The following is a 19,419-nucleotide window of genomic DNA, read 5'->3' as shown; positions in this document are numbered from 1 at the left end:
GTGGGGCTCAATCCCAGGACCCTGAGATCATGACCTGAGCCAAAAGATAGGCGCCTGACCAGCTGAGCCACCCAGGCACCCTTGGACACTTAAAATATTTTAAAAACAAACAAAAATTACATTATAGATGAAAAATATTTTAGTAAAATATTGGACATCTAAGCCTCTTTTTTTTTTGGAATATGGTTGACACACAATGTTATATTAGTTTGAGGTGTACAACTTAGTGATTAGACAAGTTTATACCTTATGCTGTGTTCACCCCAGGTGTACTTACCTTATTGCATTGCTATTAAAGTATCACTGACTCTACTCCTTATGCTCTGCTTTTATTCCTGTGATTTACTCGTACCATAAGCAGAGGCCTGTATTTCCCTCTCTCCTTCACCCATTTTGCCCAACATTTCACTCCCCTCCCCTCTGGCAACCATCAGTTCCGTACTTATAGGTCTGATTCTGCTTTTTGTGTGTTTATTCATTTTTTTTAAGATTCTATTTGTGTTTGGAATCATATGATATTTCTCTTTCTTAGTCTGACTTTTTTCACTTAGCATAATACCCTCGAGGTCCATCCGTGTTGTCTCAAATAGCACGATCCCATCCTTTCTTATGACTGCATAATATTCCATTATGTATATATACCACATTTTCCTTATCCATTTGTCAATTGATAGACATGCAGGTTGTTTCTGTGTCTTAACTATTTTAAATTGTAGATAATGCTGCAATAAACACAGGGGTATATATATCCTTTTGAGTTAGTATTTTTGTTTTCTTTGGGTAAATACCCAATAGTGGAATTATTGGATCATATGGTATTTCTATTTTTAGTTTTTTTGAGGAACCTCCATACTCTTTTCCACAGTGGCTGTACCAATTTACATTTCCACCAACAATGCATTGAGGATTCCTTTTTTTCCCACATCCTCTCCAACACTTGTTGTTTCTTCTCTTTTTTATTTTAGCCTTTCAGACAAGTGTGAGGTGATACTTCATTGTGGTTTTGATTTACATTTTCCTAAGGATGAGTAATATTGAGCCTCTTTTTGTGTGCCTGTTGGCCATCTATATGTCTTCTTTGGAAAAATGTTTATTCGTGTTCTCTGCCTGTTTTTAAATCATATTGTTTGGGTTTTTTGGTGTTGAGTTGTGTTGTTATTTATATATTTTGGATATTAATGCTTTATTGGATATATCATTTGCAAATATTTTCTTCCATTCAGTAGGTCGTCTTTTTGTTTTGTTAATGGTTTCCTTTGCTGTGCAAAAGCTTTTTATTTTGATATAGTCCCACTGGTTTATTTTTGCTTTTGTTTCCCTTGCCTTAGGAGATATACCTAGAAAAATGTTGCTATGGCCAGTGGATATCTAGGCTTCTTAACAGGTTAAATGTGCTTAGAGTTCCTAAATAGATTAAGTGAATACATAAAATGACATTGCAGAGTAGATGTTCGGTTAACAACACATCATAAATGTGCCAAAGATTAGATAGCAGGATAAGTTGTTTGCAGTCTACACCAGATGTGACAAATATAGATAGTAACCTGGATTCAAAGAAGTGTTCCTATGTACACTGACTATAAATATGTAACGAAAGTCTATTTTTTAATAACCTTTCTTCTCATTACTAAAATTATTGCAATAATATGTAATTCTTCTTACTTCAAGGTATGTCACTATTCACAGGATGGTATGTTTTAGGAATAAACATTTTAAGAATACTAAGATAGTAGCTATATTAGAGATAGTGTAGCTAGGATGTAGAAGAACTAAGAGATGAGAAATGAAATGGGTTTCTACTAAGTAGATTTGCGTTTTTAAGTTGAGACTTAATAGAGAGGTTAAAAAGTCAGACATTGGTTATCAACTCATAGATTTTTCTATGCCTATTTATATTTGAATTATGACCTCAAACTCAGGTATATTTCCTCTATAAAATCAAATCAGTCTGAGCAGTAGGTAGAAGAACCAGAGATACCTGGCTTCATATCCCAGCTTCACCATTTTCTAACTGTGAAACCTGGGATAAATAACAACCTTAACAGATCTTACTGTAAAATGAAGTTAATAGTGTCCACCCAACAAGGAATGAATTTGATAGTATAATCAAAAATACTATAACTTACACATAGTTCCATTCCATAAATGTTGTCATAATGCCTTTTTTAAGCTTTATTAAGATATAGTTGACATTCAAAAAATTGTGCATATTTAAAGTATACAGCTGGTAAGTTTTGACATCTGTGTATATCTGTGAACCATCATCGCAATCAAGATAAATAACATGTCCATCACTCTCAAAAGTTTGCTTGTGCCCCACTCCCTTTTCTCCCTCCTGCCCCCCCATACTACCTCATCCCCAGGCAACCACTGACCTGCTTTCTGTTACTACAGGTAAGTTTGCATTTCTAGAATTTTATAGGAATGGAATCATACAGTACATAGTTACTATTAGGTTTTTTTTTTGATGGGGGGTGGTGACATTTTGACTTCTTTCCCTCAGTATAATTATTTGAGTTTCTTCATTGTTGTTGTGTGTATCAATAGTTCATTCTTTCTTAATGCTGAATAGTGTTACATTATATGGATATACTATGGTTTCTTTATTCGTTTACCCTTTGGTGGACATTTGGGTTGTTTTTGGTTTGGGCTTTTCTGTTCTATTTATCTATTTTTTTCTGTTTTGACACCAATAACACAATATCTTGACTACCAGAACTTTATAATAAGTCTTGAAGTCCCATAGTATAAGTCCTTCAACTTTATTCTTTTTGAACAGTGTTTTGACTATTTCTTTTTTTTTTTTTTAAAGATTTTATTTATTTGACAGAGAGAGACACAGCGAGAGAGGGAAAAGAAGCAGGGGGAGTGGGAGAGGGAGAAGCAGGCTTTCCACTGAACAGGGAGCCCGATGCGGGGCTCGATCCCAGGACCCCGGGATCATGACCTGAACGAAGGCAGATGCTTAACGACTGAGCCACCCAAGCGCCCCTGTTTTCACTATTTTAAGTCCTTTACATTTCCATATGAATTTTAAAATCAGCTTGTCACTTTCTACCCCACAAAAGGCCTGATGTGATATTGATTGGGATTACCCTGAATCTGTATATCAATTTGAGGAGAATTGACATCTTAACAATATTAAATCTCCTAATCTGTGAACATAGTATTCTGTTTATTTAGGTCTTCTTTAATTATTCTCATCAGTGTTTTATGATTTTCAGTGTGCAGATCTTTTGTCCTATATATCACTAAGTACTTCCATGTTTCAGTGGTATTATAAATTATGTTATTGTAAATTTCAGTTTCCGATGACTGGGCCTTTCTCTACTGAGAAAAGGTCTTTTTTAGTATTCTGATCCCCTGATATGGCAAGGTTTTTCCAGTCTTGCTGGTGGAAAAAAGATATTATACCCAGTCTTGTGTGAGCACCAGGTGGTATCCTCTCATTCCTTTTGGCTTATTATTTTCCTAGCCTTGGATTGTTTCCTCACACACATGCACTAAAATATGAATCATTGTGCCCTTAAATTTTCCATAGCTAGTGTTAAGTACCAAGAGTTTCTTTGTTCGTTAACAAAGTATTATGTTGAGCTTAGAAGATAGATTTCTGCTAGCCCTTACTTGTTAGTTTCTTAAATATTTGTCCCATTAAGTGTGCGGAAATAATTATTTGCCATACTTGTGTGTTTCAAATGTTTATCCTTATGCAAGAAGCCAACCTGCATCTTTGGTTACCCTGATCTGGTGATTAGGTAGCATCTCCAGACCTTCCTGGGCAGCTGGAAGGGATACATTTGACTTTCCTGACTTAGCTGCCTCTGTTAGAAAATCCCAATTATGAAAGCTTTCAATTCCTGATTTTACACGTGAGTCTATAGCCTCTTTACACATAAGTGCAAAAAAAACAAAACAAAACAAACAAAAAAAACCAACCCACACCAATTCCCAATTAAAGTACATTTTTGTAAATTTACCATCAGTTACCACTGATTGCTTCTCCTGTTGTGTTCATATTGTTTTAAATGTTATTGTTCCCATTAAAAGTAGATAAATATTTTTGCTGAGCAAAAAATGTTGCATTAGAGCATAACTATTTTAAATTAGATGTACTTTGGGAAATGCAAGCAAGTGACAGTGATTTCATAGGTCTTCAAATCTATGGATGCTCTTTTTTTTCATTATTAATTTTTAAGAATGGATTTTTTAGGAGTCAGTCACTTGGCACCCAAACAGAAAAGGATCACAATTAAGCTATTTTTAAAAGGAGTTTGAAACCAACATTGTAATATATGGCTTTCTCTATACCCTGCCCATCAGCAGACCAGAACTCAGATGAGTTGGAGGAGATTGTGTAAATTCAAATGGAGCAAGAGGTACAGGAAGAGCTTTGGAGTCAGAAAGACATATAGATAACTTCAGCTCTTCTACTTTTTAGTGATGTAACTTCGGGCAAGTTTTTTAGCCCACTGAACGTACAATTTATCGTCTTTAAGTAAATATTATACCCCCTACCTCATAGCACTGATAATGAGGTTCAAATGACATAATGAATTAAGGTAGAGTAAATGCTCAGTAAATTGCCTTACCTCCTTTAAGTGTGTGAAGTTAGTTTCCTAGTGAAAAGCTTCCACACAAGTCAAACAGACAAACGAAAAAATCTCCTAATTTGGAAATGCATATATACCAAGTAAATGGCCATCACAGGGAGAAATTTGGACTATAATATTGTTACTTTAGATTTAAAAGACTTCACAGAGTGACTTTAGATCCTAGTGGGTTTTTTTAAGTGTTCTATTTGAGGGCAGTTCAAAGTAAGTTACTGATGTTCATTTTTACTCTTAATAAAAAAAATATGCCTTTTTTTTTTTTTTAATTAGGGGGAGTTTGTTGCTTGTCTCCTGTCCTTATTACGACAAATGACAGATAGACATTATCAACAACTTCTTGATAGTTTCAATACAAAGGAAGAATTAAGGGTAAGTGACTTTTTTTTTTAATTTCCTACGTCTTTCTAGCTTTCCTTGTTCTCATCATCATTGTTAAGATAGTTCCTTGACAGTTGTTTTACCTGTCTATGTTAAATTCTAAGCTGTTTTTTCTCACCTTCATCCACATGTCTGACTCTCTGTCTTGGCTCATTAAGATTTCAACTACTCAAGCAAAGCAATTAACTTTTATTTTGTACAAAGACATAGGATTTGAAATACCTGTCAGCAAAATCCAATAAACTAAAATAGAATCACAGACCTAATGAGACAAAAGCAAATAGACTAACTCTAGTTAGGTGGACTTAGAAATATTGCCTTTATAGAAGGTAAGGGTGAATATATAAATATATTAGCTGACTTCATCCCTCTAAAACCAAAATGAGGAGTTCTGGCTACAACGTTCTGACCCCAGAGAAGCAGAGTTGAATTTGATATTCTCTATCAGCTACAGTCTAATCAATATGCTGTGCTAGTGTGACAGGCTGACATTAAATAGAAAATATTGATGCCAGGTTTATAAAAATTCAATCTTTGCTGAGATTTAGGAAGCTTCAGTGCTTCCTTCATGGTGTTCACTAAAACCTTAGAAGTTGATTGTCCTCAGTTGGAGGAATGACCTGTCATCTCTTCTTATTTACTTTTACTTCTCTTTCATCTCTTGAGTTTTCCAGACACATTCATATGTAAACCATCATAATGGAAGGGGACTTACATGCCAGTGGTGGAGAATTACAGGACAGTAGGCATGGTCACGCTGCAACGTTTGTGTGACCAGAAGCCTTCACAGCACCTCAGGGGAAGACTTGTAGATTTTTTTTAATACAGATCATGGACAGGGATCACTTATCTTTGATCTGGAAGATGTTGCATGACCTCAGAAGCATCTTTCAGTTACTTTGGAGTGGCTGACAAGCTGAATCATGAAACAAAGAATAGTTTGGGCAGATATAATCTCTCTAGCAGAAAATTAGTTGGCATATATCCATGCCTAAAAATATGTTTTTCATGTTTACTTTCAATCCTGAGTTTAGAATTAAGAACAGATAAAAGGCCTTGGAAAATGCCCATTCTACACACAGAAATCCATGTGGCTAAAAAGGAAGATAATTGTGCAGTCATTAACTTTCTTCAGAAGTTGAATATGTAAAACAGTTAAGGAACTAGGTTTTATATAAGAGGTCTTTGACTTCATGTTTCAAAATTTCCCCATAGGAAAGGCTACTTATTTTTACAGAGCCTGGGAATAAAAAATAGCAGAGAAGCACACATTGAAAATCATGATTAATTTAATCTAGGTATTGAGTTTTATGCCTTATTATTCACATTAATAATAATAAAGCAAGTGGAAGTCATGAATAAAGTGTTTTATGTGGCCTTTCCTCATTTCAGTCAGCCACACACCTTTTCACAATTTCCCACTTCAAAATTAACTGGGCCTTTGGGCCAGGAAAATTATTGAATGTATTAATTACTTCATCTATCCTTTAAGCAATATCGATTGAGAAATTCAGGCAACTACTGGTTTTTGTTATGTGGCCAGGTACAAATTGTCCAGTCCCTGTAGGGGGAGAAGTCAGTCAAGTAATAGGCATTGACCCCACAGGTAGTGAACTCCCAGGGTAAGCACATGGTGCTTTGGAGCATCTGGGAATTGCTGCCAACCCAAACTCATGACATGAGAGAAAGTCCCCAAAGGGGTCTCAGCTGAGAACTAAGATGAGTAGGAGTGTGCTGGGCTTACCTTTGGCTAGGACATTCAGATCTCTCAGCTAAAATGATACCAGAATATGCTAACTGACAAAGCACTCTCTACACCACCTTTATAACAGTTATTCAAACCTGGAATGTTTTACTTTATTTGTTTTTGTGAGTCCCCAACCCCTAACTACTAGATTATAAGCTCCTTGGTGTGTGAAGCTTTGGCTGGTTCACTGCTGTATCCTCAGATCCCAGAACATGCTCACCACATTGTAGGCACTCAAGAAACATTTGTTGATTGTTTGATAGAATATGAGGAAGAGAGTTGTAAGACACAAGGCTCTCCGAATGTGTATGGATTTTATTTTGATGACACTTGGATTCTGTGGAGGGTTTTAGGAAAGAGGGGAGAGCCATGATCCCATTTGAGTTAAGAAAAACCTGTCTGGTTGCACTACTGAAAATGAATTAGCCGAGGTCAAACAGGAGGCAGAACCCTATAAAGGATCTGACGCAGTAGTCTGTGCTAGAAATGACTATGGCCTGAAAGTGAGATGATCATGATGGTAGATTCTAGGGACATTTAAGGAAGTTGAATTGGCAGGTCCTGGTGACTGAATTTATAAAAGAGGTGAAGTAGAAAGAAGAGTTGAAGTTGACTCCCAGGCTCTTTGACAACTGGCCAGATGTTGGTGCCATTCACTGCATGGGGAACCCAGGAGGTGTGGGTGTACAGGTTTGGGAGTAAACATAAATCCAGTTTCAGCTAGAGTTTGGTCACCCAAGGGACATCAAAATGGAGATGTCTTATAGACAGTGTCTGAAGTTGAGGAGAGAAAGCTGGGCTGCAGATGTAGATTTGGAAGTTGTCATTTACATCAATGGGAGTAAATGGGAACATCCAAGGAGAGTGTAGAGTATGTAATTGAAGGGATCTGAATAGAAGCCAAGCATCAAGGAGCAATCGATATTGCTTAAAGGATAGATGAAGCATCAAGGAGTGTTGAACACTGCTTGCTACTGCAAGGAGGTGAAGTAAGACCCTCAAAGGGTCCTTTAATATTGTTGATGAACTCGATGAGCAATTTCAGTGCAGTGGTGAGAGCAGAAGCCATGCTGTCATGAATTGAGGAATGAAACAAAGAAAAAGATACAATAGATGTATAACATGTTCCAAGAAAAGGAGGATAAGGTGTCTACTGACGGAGAACTTTGGACATCATGGGAATATTTATAATGGAGGAGACTTAAGCATGTTCAAATGGTAACGATTCGAGCTGGTAGAGGAGAAGCTGAAGGTGTAAGGAAGAAGTGCAGAGGGTAGTAAGGTTCCCTGAGGTGGCAGCAGGAGGGGACAGAAGTAGCCTTAACTGGAGGAAGATCATTTTCCCAGTGTAAGAATGGAAGGGGAGTAACTGGGGGAAGGCAAGCTAAAGGTCACTTATTTTATTAAAAGCTAATTAGTCAGCTGGTTTTAATCTGTATTTTGAAAGTTCAGAGGTCACCTTTTAACAGATCCATTTTTCTTGTTCTCATTTTTCTTCAAAGACAAATACCCCTGTTTATGCTACTGAAACCTACATTACAAGATCTTTCAAAGGTAGTAACGCTGGTCCACAGTCCCTTATGCAAAGTCCTTACTAGCACGTGTATTTTAGAAATTAGAAGCTTTTGACATTTCAGGAAGATAATGTGGTGCACATACTGTGTATGATATAGGGCCTCCAGTAGGATTTGGGATAGCCACTCTAATTAAATATCTTAATATTTCTGCAGTCAAAAAAATATTCACTCTAAGTGGGATTAAATAAAAACTGAATAGCTCAGGTCAGGTTTTGCTGCCAAATGGATTATAAAACCAGAATTTTTAGACTACTTTGAGATTTTACTTTAGTAACAAGAAACTGAGGACCTCTAACAGCAAACACTTATATAAAACTTCGTACATGCAAGGTACTGTTCTAAAAGACTGATTCATATAACTCATTTAATCCTCAACCCCCTGAGGTAGGCACTATTATGATTTTATTACAAATGTCAATTATTTGATTCAACAGACATCTATTGAGCACCTTGGCTAGGCATTGGGGATATCAAGACTAATAAAACAATCTCTCTTAATGCTTTAATGTTATTAAGAGCATCTAAATCATTGTTATAAATGAGTGTGACGTATATAAACAACAGTGATGGCGGCTGACAGTTATAGATTACCTCCTCACCCCCACCCCCACTGTCATGGGCCATGCAGTGCTCAACAGTTTTCCTGCAGTGCCTCATTTTACGCCCCGCTAACCTCCCCCAAACTCTTTCCACCCCCACAAGGAAGTAATTGAGAGGGCCTGGAATTCTATTAACATCTGAGCTCTTTGCTCAGGCAGCTAAACTCAGCTTTTTCTTACACTTTAATGAAGTTTGTTCAACCAAAATCTTTGCCATCAAATCGCGTAAAATTTCATTTGTCAACTCTTTAAAAAGTAATAAGGCGGTTCCAGTCATGAAGTGGGGATAAAAGGCCAAATTAATGGAAGGAGAGTTATTTGGCTTTTGTTTTTTTTTTGTATCTACCTTTAGGTTAGAAATGGAATATATAAAGGAACTGCATACAAGGAAAGGTATAGCTTAGTAAAGTGGTATTTAATGGAAAATTATAACTGATACTGGGATTAGACCTTAAAACTCCCATTTTACCTACTGGTTAAAAGTCATAAAGTATGTCCCCCTCCCCTCCACACACATGTATTCTATCCCCAGAGGTAGCTACTGGTGACACATAAGGTTGTCCTCACAGACTATTTTTTATAATATATACATACACATTTTTAATGGAATCCTACTATTCTTATTAGTTGCACTTTTTCACACAACAATATGTCATGAATATTGTAGAGATCACTGTATCATTTCTTCCTCCAAATTGCACTATATGGATGCTAATAATTTAATCATTCCCCTTTTGCTGGGCATTCAGGATGTTTCTGACTTTTGCCAAGAGAAAGGATACTTCAGGGAACATCATGACACACATGTCTCTATGGACTTGTGCCCTTATTGCTGTAGAATGAATTCCTGGAAGTCGAACTATTAGATCATGGGATATATGGATTTTAAATCTTCCTTGATACTGATGAATTATATGTTGAGATGTTCCAATTAATATTTTTGTTGTTCTTTATCCCTGGCACTGCTAAAAGAGCACTGCTTTTTTCTTTCTTCTTATCAGTTCAAAGAAAGATATGGCCAAGCATTTCACAGTGGTTCTCTAAATGATATGAAAATGAAAACAGATTTTGAAAGTACGGAGTTCCCAGATTATTGGTGTTTTAACTCCGTTCTTGCTTGCAGAATCAGGACGTCTCCAGGGTTACTGTTGGAGTGGCTCCTGGCATTTTGAACAGTATGCCATTTCTTCTCCTAGGTCCTCAGGTGCTCTGTGTGAGTGGTGTGAGTCACAAAGTCAACAGGACTGTGTAGGAGCAAGGACCCGAGGGCTGGTACTCTGCATTGTGTAGCCCTTTCCTTCCTTGGAACGTGGCAGTATTTTAGAAATGAACAAAAGCAAAGACCAGGAAGTGATTCGAGTTGTTTCTTTTCTTTTTTCTCCTTCTGTAGTCAATAATGTTTTATTATACACCCACCTTCTGCTGAGGGCTAAAGTTTTGTCCACATCCATGGTATTTCTTGTACATGGAAAGCACTGAGTCTCCTGTTCTTTGGATTATGACTTTTCATATAGAACTGTGAGAACCCTGCTTTAAGCAGGAGGTTATACCTGTTCTGGAAGTTAAGTACGGCACTACTACAGCCTTTCATTGTCTCCCATGTACTGGCCCCCTAGCCTTGAAAAATCATATCTGATCAAGTCACAATCCAACTTTAAAACCCTGAGGACTTCACGTTACCTGCAGGACAAGTTCCAGTCTCTGCCAAGTAATCCCTATCCTCCGTCGACCTTCCATCCTCATTGTCCTCCAGCCTCTTCCAAACCCCTTTCATGACAGCCAGTTAAAATTACTTGCGTATTCCAAACCAACCATACAGTTTTTAATTCCTCTGAATCATTTTTTTGTGTCTCCCTGAAATGCCTATTCTACCATTACTCACTCACTTGAATTGCTTAATTTTACCCCCTATTAATCCTTCCCTGATTTCAGCTCGTGCTATAAAATCCAGCTCAGGAATCACTTTCTTTCCGAAGTATTCACAGAATATGGTGCCCCCCCACCCCCACTCTTCCCCACCTTCTGTGATAGCACCCAACAATGCCTTCTAAATGTTGTTTCCTTGGATCCTTGATGACTGTGCTCTTTGAGAGTAGGGACCATGTCTTTGTGTCCCAAGCACAGAGCCTAGAATAATATATCTCAGTTGAATGAAACAACCCTCTTAATAAATGTCTGCATACCTCACAAACCATCTTTTTCTGTACAGTTATTTCAACTTATAGCCTTTATTTTATCATAAAAAATAGTTCTCTAGCTCTCAAAGACTGAAGACCACTTGGGAGTTATTTTCGCATAATGTGCTTCGATATTCAACTTTTAAGGTTATGAATTTCAATGTGATAATAATTATTAACACCCTTTAATTGAATTCAAACCCCATACCAAGGATGTTACACATTTGAAATTTGTAGAAAATTTTTAAAATAATATTTGACTATACTTTAAATTATAAGTGAAGGAAATGTGTTCCTAGAAGGCTCTGTCCCTGGCATTGCTTTTGACATAAGGAGACCGTGTCTTGGTCTATCTGCTTACGCCATGATGCTTTCTTTTCTTGAGTTCTTAACTCATGTTTCATGATCTTGGAATACCTCCTCCCGTGTCTCACTAATTCTGTTGCATAAACTTCATTCTGTCTCGTGCTATGCTGATACCACGGTATCCTGTGTAAACACAAAGCGATTTTTTGTACAGTATAGTCAGGAAATGAGTGAAAAACAAATTTAATCCTCTCACCCATCTGCCTAAAGCCCCTCACTGCCTTACATTGCCCTCAGGATAAATTTCCCCATTTCTTGCCACTCCCCATTGCAGTCCAGGCAGCCCCGTGTTGTCTCTTGCCTTTAAGGCATGCCGGTGCTCTTCCCTCTCCGTGGAATACCTGGTCCTCAGACTTATCCTCACTTGCAGTGCATGCATAGATCCGTGTGGTTTTTAGGTTAGCCTTCAGCTCTCCTGCCAAACTGTACACTCCGTTTAGGGCAAGCATTACATTCAACTTACTGTGGAATGACATGTCACAGACACTCCATAAATACTCTTGCATGAATAAATAAAAAGAACGTATCTTACCCCACTAGGTGTCCCCAGCATCTAACACAGTGCCTGGTACGTAATAAAGCACTCAATATTTATGAATGAGTAAATGTTAGTGATGATTTCTAAAATCATAAAAAATGGCTCTTGCTTTCTTTTCTATTTGAGTATGGCCCTTTTTACTGTTGTGGTTTTCACATGAACTTCCTTACTTGAACCTCTTGCACTGCAGAAAAAAGTGCTTCTGTAAAGTACCACCTCACTGTTCCTTTTTCTGTTTTGAACCCTGATTTGAATAAAACCAGTAATGCAGTTAAGTTACCATGTTGTGCTATTTGAAGTAAACAAACAAAGAAGAAACTGCTCCCAGGCTACCAATTTTAAAATAGTGGCATATGAAACACTTATTTCTTGCTATCCAAACAGGAATATTATTATAGCAATGTTCTTTTTTTAAATTATGGGGAAGATGTGTTAGTTATTGTTATGTGTGCAAAATAATTTCGTATATATATGCAGAAGCACACATTCAGTGAAACGATGAGAGCTGAAAAGTACTTAGGGCAGATGGGGAACAGCGGTGGATTTGGGGAGGACAGGCAGGGGGCTGTTGAAGAATCCAGAATTCAGGTATTAGTGCTTTAAAATACTGGAATGGAGTTTGAATGAAACCAGTTGCATGGCAGCTGATAGTAAATCCTTGCAGAGCTCAGTCATATGATGGGAGTGCCACAGTAGAAGGTGTTTATGTTACCCTCTGATGAAACATTAGCCTACAGCTGAGAAATAAGAAAAAAACATTTGTCTAGTATAATAACAGATAAGTGATCATACTGACTTTTCAAAATCACGGCTCACTACAAGGGACCTTAAAGCCTCCACATTTTCCAAATATGAGAGCTCAGTTCCAGAGAGGTTAAATAAACTACCAAGGTCGTTGGGCTTGTTCATTGCTGAGTCAGGATTAAAATCTCGATTTTCTGATTTTCACTGAAATGGCTTTTCAATGTCATTGTAAGATTGCCACAATGAGTTGGATTCTATAAAGGTAGATGAAGCTTGCATGGGTTCTGTAGAAAGCTATTTGAGACACTAAAAAGTTTTCTTAGGGGAAGCAAAGATCTATGTCACTATGCGGGCATTGGCTCAGTGTCGCATGCTGCCACACCTTTTATTTTGTGAGATAAGTGGGAATAAGAAAATAAGATGGCACAGAAACAGATGGTCTGTCCCCAGCTCCTACACCTGGAATAACTTTCCTTTTGAGCCCAGCCCTACAAAAGAAGAGCAACCAAAGTTGCCAGCCCGGAAGGTAGACGTCCTGCCTGCTATAACCAGTTTTTCAGACAATTCTTTCCCTGTGCAGCTTCCATCAATCTCTCCTACCCCCCTACCCCCATACACACACCCATTGCTAAGGGTGCTACCTCCAATTTCCGATTCCCTAAAAGTCGAGAGGGGAAAAGATGAAATTTCAATATTTTAGAAATGAAACTATTCCTAAGTCATTGTAGACTATGAGAAGTGATTCCCCACCTTCATGATTTTTTTTTTTAAACATCCATCTAAGCAAGTGCCACCAGATAGGAAACTGAAGTAGGATATAATTCTTTGAAAGGTAAATGCAGACATCCATTTTTGCAGGGATTATATATATTCATGTCTGGAAAACCCAAAAGAATGAACTGAAAAACTTTTTTGAAGTTTTAGAAATGCATTAAGAAGGGTTTCTCACCATATTAGTATGCTAATGACCTACTTTCCCAAGAGAGGTCTGGAATGTGAGGGGTTTCCCCGAATTGTCTGACCTGCAGTAGAATTCATTTGGGAAACTGTGTCTGGTGATTCTGCCTACATGAGAAGGGTCTGTCTGGCCATTTAAAGGCAAATGACCTAGCGGATTTATTTCCACATGGCACATACTACACATATCAACGTATGTGTGTTGATGCCAAAGAAGCTAAAATAATTTCGTGTCAAAATATTTATGGGCTTGATCAAAGCTGTTAGAGTATGTTAAAAAACCACACACACACACACACAGCTACCACATGTTTCTTATATTTTCAGATTCTCTATCTTCTGATGATATGAATGACAACCATCATCTTCTATTCAAGCAGTTTACATGTTTCACATAATGTGTTGCTGGGTTTCATAAATAAAATTCATGTGTGGTTTTTTTTTTTAATTAAGCGACACCATACTGTTGCTTTCAATCAGATTGGTAGCTATATCTTCCTAGCATTGCTTGAGGTTATCAACCAATCTGTAAGTTTGCTAGTTAACAAATCTAAACTAGACTGAGCCAATCTCTTTCTGATCGGGCATGCTTTATGTCATTCAGTACATGTATATTGTCTCCTTGAGTCCCCTTTAAGTGTAATATGCTGCAGCGATTGGGGCTCTATCACTTGAAATGTTTTAAGAAGAGGTATTTCTGGGGGCACCTGGGTGGCTCAGTTGGTTAAGCGACTGCCTTCAGCTCGGGTCATGATCCCAGGGTCCTGGGATCGAGCCCTGCATCGGGCTCCCTGCTCAGCGGGAAGCCTGCTTCTCCTCTCCCACTCCCCCTGCTTGTGTTCCCTCTCTCGCTGTCTCTCTCTCTGTCAAATAAATAAATAAAATCTTTAAAAAAAAAAAAAAAAAGAAGAGGTATTTCTGTGTCTGGCAGTAGCTTTTTGTCAAAAATGTTTCTAGGTGATCAGTTTAAAGTTAACATCTCAGTAAGCACTGCTGCCCTCTGGCATGGCAACTCTGTGAATAATTCCTTGACACTCTCATAGCTACTAAGCACTCACCACTGGGCTCAGCTTAGCACACATCCTTATTTGAGTGTATTCTACATAGCCCATTCAGATTCTGTAAACCTGCATGCATACCATTAATGCTGCGTCCTCAGAATGCCCTCGAAGAAACCTGTGTGTTTGCTTAAAATGCTTTTTAATGAACATAACTTTCTAAATTTTGACACCTACATAGAAGGAAGATCTGTTGATCGTTCTCTCGCTATGGAAAGTTCTGATGTTGAGGACACTATAATAAAAGAAAGAATATATTTGCCTGCTAATCTTCAACTGTCAGTCTTCCCCTTTATTTATAAAATCTAAATGTTTAGAGTTTGTGAAGAGGAATGAAAGGTCATCTCCACTGTGTATGAGAAAGAAAAGGAAAAGAGAACATTTGGGAAGGGTAGCAAGCCAGTGGGTGCTGAGAATAGAACAGTGATGATTCCTTCTCCTGGTGAACTATGGAAGCATGGCTTCCTTTTCTGTAGTTGCTTTGGAAATGGCAACAACCGTGCTCTGTGTGTGTGTGTATTGACAGTTAAAATAACTCAGTAAAATGATCTGTTTCCTCCCTATCCAAGGATTTCCTGCTACAGATATTTACTGTGTTCCGAATATTGATACGCCCAGAGATGTTTCCGAAGGACTGGACTGTTATGCGCTTGGTGGCTAACAAGTAAGACATTTAAGTTGACAATGATTGCAGCTTAGTATATGGATGAGAGGAGATACAAAAATGATTTTTCTAGTTTGATCTCAAGTTTGAAATCTTCAAATCCTGGGATTCTTTTTCTTTGTCTCTGAATTAACTTCTCTCATTTAAAAAAATACATATTACTATTTGTTTTAAACAGGTGATACATTTAACATAGTTCAAAAATCAAATAATATAAGAAGAGTGTACATTGAAAAAACCCCTTCCCATCTACTGTATTTATCCCTTACCCCCAGCCTGTAGTTACCACTTTTATTAGCATCTTGTGTGACCTTCCAGTGTTCTTTTATACAGAGCCTGGCAGGTAGCATAATATATACACTATTTTGCACTTTGCTCTTTCACTTAAAAATCCTGGCAGTCTTTCCACATTAATACATAGAAAGCCCCTCATTCATTTATGTTTCTTTTGCTCTTTTATGGGCATATAATGTTCTATTGAATTGGTGTACCATCATTTATTTAACCAGCCCTGTTGCTACACACTTAAGTCATTTCTAATCTTTCTTAATTCATTTTAACTCAGCAGGATACATTAAGCATCTACCATGTGCTCAGCACTGGGGATAAGATATGACCCCTGAGTTGGATACATGAAGATTGAAGTTCCTTTTATACAGCCAAGGGATATGGCCAGTAGAGAGCTGAAAATAATGCTCTCAGCAAAATTTGGAACTAGAGAAGACATTTGGAGAGATATTGACATAAAGTTGAATCTCTGGAAGTTGGCAAAACTAGCTTGTATTAGGCATATCCAGGAAAAAAAAATAAAAGATCTTAGCCAGTACTTGAAGGAGTAGGAGCCAGGAAAGGAGATTAGGCAGCTGCCAGAATGGCAGGAGCCGTCCCAGAGAGTAAGTATCATGGCAGTGTCTGCTCTCATGCTTCCTGTCTCTGTCATCTCAGGATACAGAATGCAGGTGAAGTTCTTGAGGAAACTGGCTGATGTTTACTTCCACACTCATAATTTACCCTGTCTCATAAACATTCTTTCCTTCAAGTCTACATTTGCCTGCTTCTCCTTCCTCCTTTTGTCCAGCCCCAAACACCCTCATATTCAGGATAAAGGTTGAATTCTCCAGGTATCTATCCATAGACCAAAGACACCATATGTCCTCCCCAGATGCCAGGTATGGTGGTGGTAAGAGCCCCAGGAATATAGGGTTGGATTTTGATAAGATATGCCTAATATGGCTTCTGCTGCAGTATACATTTATAGATGTGGAGGTGTTAAAACGATGTGTTAAAACTTGTGAAGTAACAAATAGTATAATATGGCATATTATATTTTACATAAGTACAGAAGCAGCTTTTCCATGTTCAAGACTAATTGAAACTCCTGAAATAGCTCTCTTTAGAATTTAGCATATTTAGTTTGATATCTGTGAGTAGAATCAAATATCTTTTCATCTGGATGTCCGGATGCTATAGATTTAAAGGGAGCAATTGGTCATGAATCTGGCGTTATTACCAAAGATCTAACATTCTGCAGAGGACTATGAAGTGGTCCAGGGAGCCAGCCGGGAAGAGGTCCAGGCTGCTGACATCTGCATCACACAACGTCATCATGTGGTCATTATGCCTGCCCTGTGTGCGGAGGGATATTTTGACTTGAATTAGAATATTCAATGGCAAAAATTCAAACCAAAAATAAGTTTGACATTTTGTTCCTTATGCACACAGGCTCTGCTTGAGCTTCTTGAAAACCGTGACCACAATGTGGCTTTTTAAAATTAAACACCATCTCTCTCTCTCTCTCTCTACATAAAAATCTCCACTCCATTTATGAAGACTCATGGTCACACAAATGGGTAACAGACTTAGAAGTATAGATTCTGCTTTTGAGTAAACACATGATGTTCAAGATTTTCATCTACAGTGTTAACCAAACAGGAGCATGGGTTAGTTTAAGATGAGTTCTGTGTAATACATTTAAACAGAAGATACTCCCAAAGCAAATCCAAGAAAAAGGCCATCAGCCTTTGCTAAATGCAGTACCATCACGCTCTTGCCACTCAAGTCAGTGCTGATAAGAAATGGGCACTGTTTTTCCACTGGCAATTGCAAGTCCGTCCCAATTTGGAGAGAGGACTCCAGGGTCTGGTAGAGAACACCCCAAGTTGGAACAGACACTGCCCTCTGCTCTTCTGCTTCCCGCTCTTCTCCCCATGCAACCACCGTAGCCATTTCCCATTCAAATTATGAAACCAAATGAGATTTTTCTTGCCTTATGAATGCAATATATTCCAGAAATAAGCCTTCAACTATTTCTTCTCTATCCATAAAAAAGATTAGCCACTATAATATTGGTAGAAAAGTCCATTTCTGAAAGATGTTAAACACATTTGAAATATGTTAAAGGGCAGGGGCGCCCAGGTAGCTCCGTCGGTTGAGCATTCAAGTCTTGACTTTGGCTTAGGTTGTGGTCTTGGGTTCGTGGGTTCAAGCCCTGCCTCGCTCCGCTCCGTGCTCAGCAGGGAGTCTGCTTCCCTCTCTCCCTCCCCCTTTGCCCCTCCCCCTGCTCGTACTTGTGTGTGCTCTCGCGTGCTCTCTCTCAAATAAATAAATAAATAAAATCTTTTTAAAAAATGTTAGCATACATTGGGAAGAAAACATGACCACTTTGCTAAACTATGTAGATGCAAGTTGCAGGAGCTAGATCCACGTCTCTGAAGTTGACCACCTTTCTTCCATGTTGCCAGCTTTCTTAGACAAATATTTGATCAGGGCCCCTCAAAGAGGCATTTTTACCCAGACTCCCACTTTTACTACCTACTATGTGCCTAATACATGTCAACTTGATAGTAACTAGCTGAGAAGTCACCACTGCCCTACCTTTGAGCTCAGCTGTATTCAGCTCATCCCTCAAAATATGTATTCTTTGATGTGTTGGTCCTTTCTTCCTGTGTTTTCAAGTGAGTTAAATGCCTTTAACTTTCATCTATAAACTATGTTGTCCCAAATCCTGTAGCTTCCTTGCTTTATCTGAAGTCCTACTAAAAGCTGTGACCAGACACTTGGTGATTAGTATGGTCTTGTGTTTATTTCCACCTGAATGTCTAATATCGGGTGACACGGTAAGGGCATCCAGCTTAACTTGCGCAAGGATGAGACATGTGTCTCTTGCTTGTGTGCAAAGTTGTATTGTCCCCACTGTTAAGTTCTTGGTAGATGTTTCTGATGAGAACAACTGCTCAATTTGAGAAAGAAGGAACATAAGGGAGATGAAAATTAAGTACCAAAAATACAGGACACTTTGAGACAAGCTTCTCTCCACCCCCTTCCCATACACATTGCAAAATATAGTACAAAAATAAAGTCACAGCTTTATACATTTTCAAAGAGATAAATCTTGTAACAGACTTGCTTACTGAGGGAAGTAAAACCTTCTGGCCTTACAGTTGACATTTCAGGCCCTTATTTTGTTTATCTTGTGTGCATGTTGGCTTCAAACATAGCATACATTTTTTTATGTGTGCTTTTTCTCACCAAACACTGAATTATTTAGTTGACTAGTACCTTCAAGTAATTTAGTTTTCAAATGAGATCAGTGTAGCAAATAGGTGATTTATGGAACCAAAGATTCTTAGGGAAGGTCATTCATTCATTTACTGACCCATCCACTCAGCAAATCTTTTTCAATACCTAAAGTATAAAATAAATGCCATAAAGATAGAGCAAAGATAGTTCTTTGAAAATGTTTATGAAAGGAACTTTGTTCTGAACTGGGATTGGAAGGCTCTTTCATTAGGAGGTGAAACTTGAGCTGAAAGCCAAAGCAGGAGTTAACAGGCAGACAGCAAAGGAAGAAGAATGTTCTTATCAGCAGAAATAGCTTATACAAAGGCCCTGTGGTCAGAGTGAATATGGCACATTCAAGAAACTGAAAGACTATTAGTGTGGCTGGAACATGAGGAGAGAAGGAGCCAGTAACAATGAGGTTAGAAGAGGAAGACAGGGCCCAA

The 19,419-nt window shown here is 38.1% G+C and overlaps 1 protein-coding gene across 5 annotated transcripts in view; it reads left to right on the top strand.

Moving 5' to 3' along the window:
• The window catches only part of DOCK4 (dedicator of cytokinesis 4), a 421,086-nt gene that overhangs the window by 315,802 nt on the left and 85,865 nt on the right, over positions 1 to 19,419 (top strand). For 4 of the 5 annotated variants that reach the window (XM_035020946.1, XM_035020944.1, XM_035020942.1 and 1 more), the window contains 2 exons: positions 4,881 to 4,979; positions 15,321 to 15,415. In XM_035020946.1, the coding sequence (XP_034876837.1) occupies positions 4,881 to 4,979; positions 15,321 to 15,415 (194 nt within the window). The remainder of the gene's footprint in view (positions 1 to 4,880; positions 4,980 to 15,320; positions 15,416 to 19,419) is intronic. The other variant, XM_035020945.1, reaches the window with a different exon arrangement.

The sequence above is a fragment of the Mirounga leonina genome, unplaced genomic scaffold (assembly GCF_011800145.1).
Source record: "Mirounga leonina isolate KUSES-001 unplaced genomic scaffold, KU_Mleo_1.0 Mir_174, whole genome shotgun sequence".
NCBI classification, from domain to species: Eukaryota; Metazoa; Chordata; class Mammalia; order Carnivora; family Phocidae; genus Mirounga; species Mirounga leonina.
Note: the sequence above shows the minus strand (reverse complement) of the source record. Positions and strands in the feature narration are given on the sequence as shown.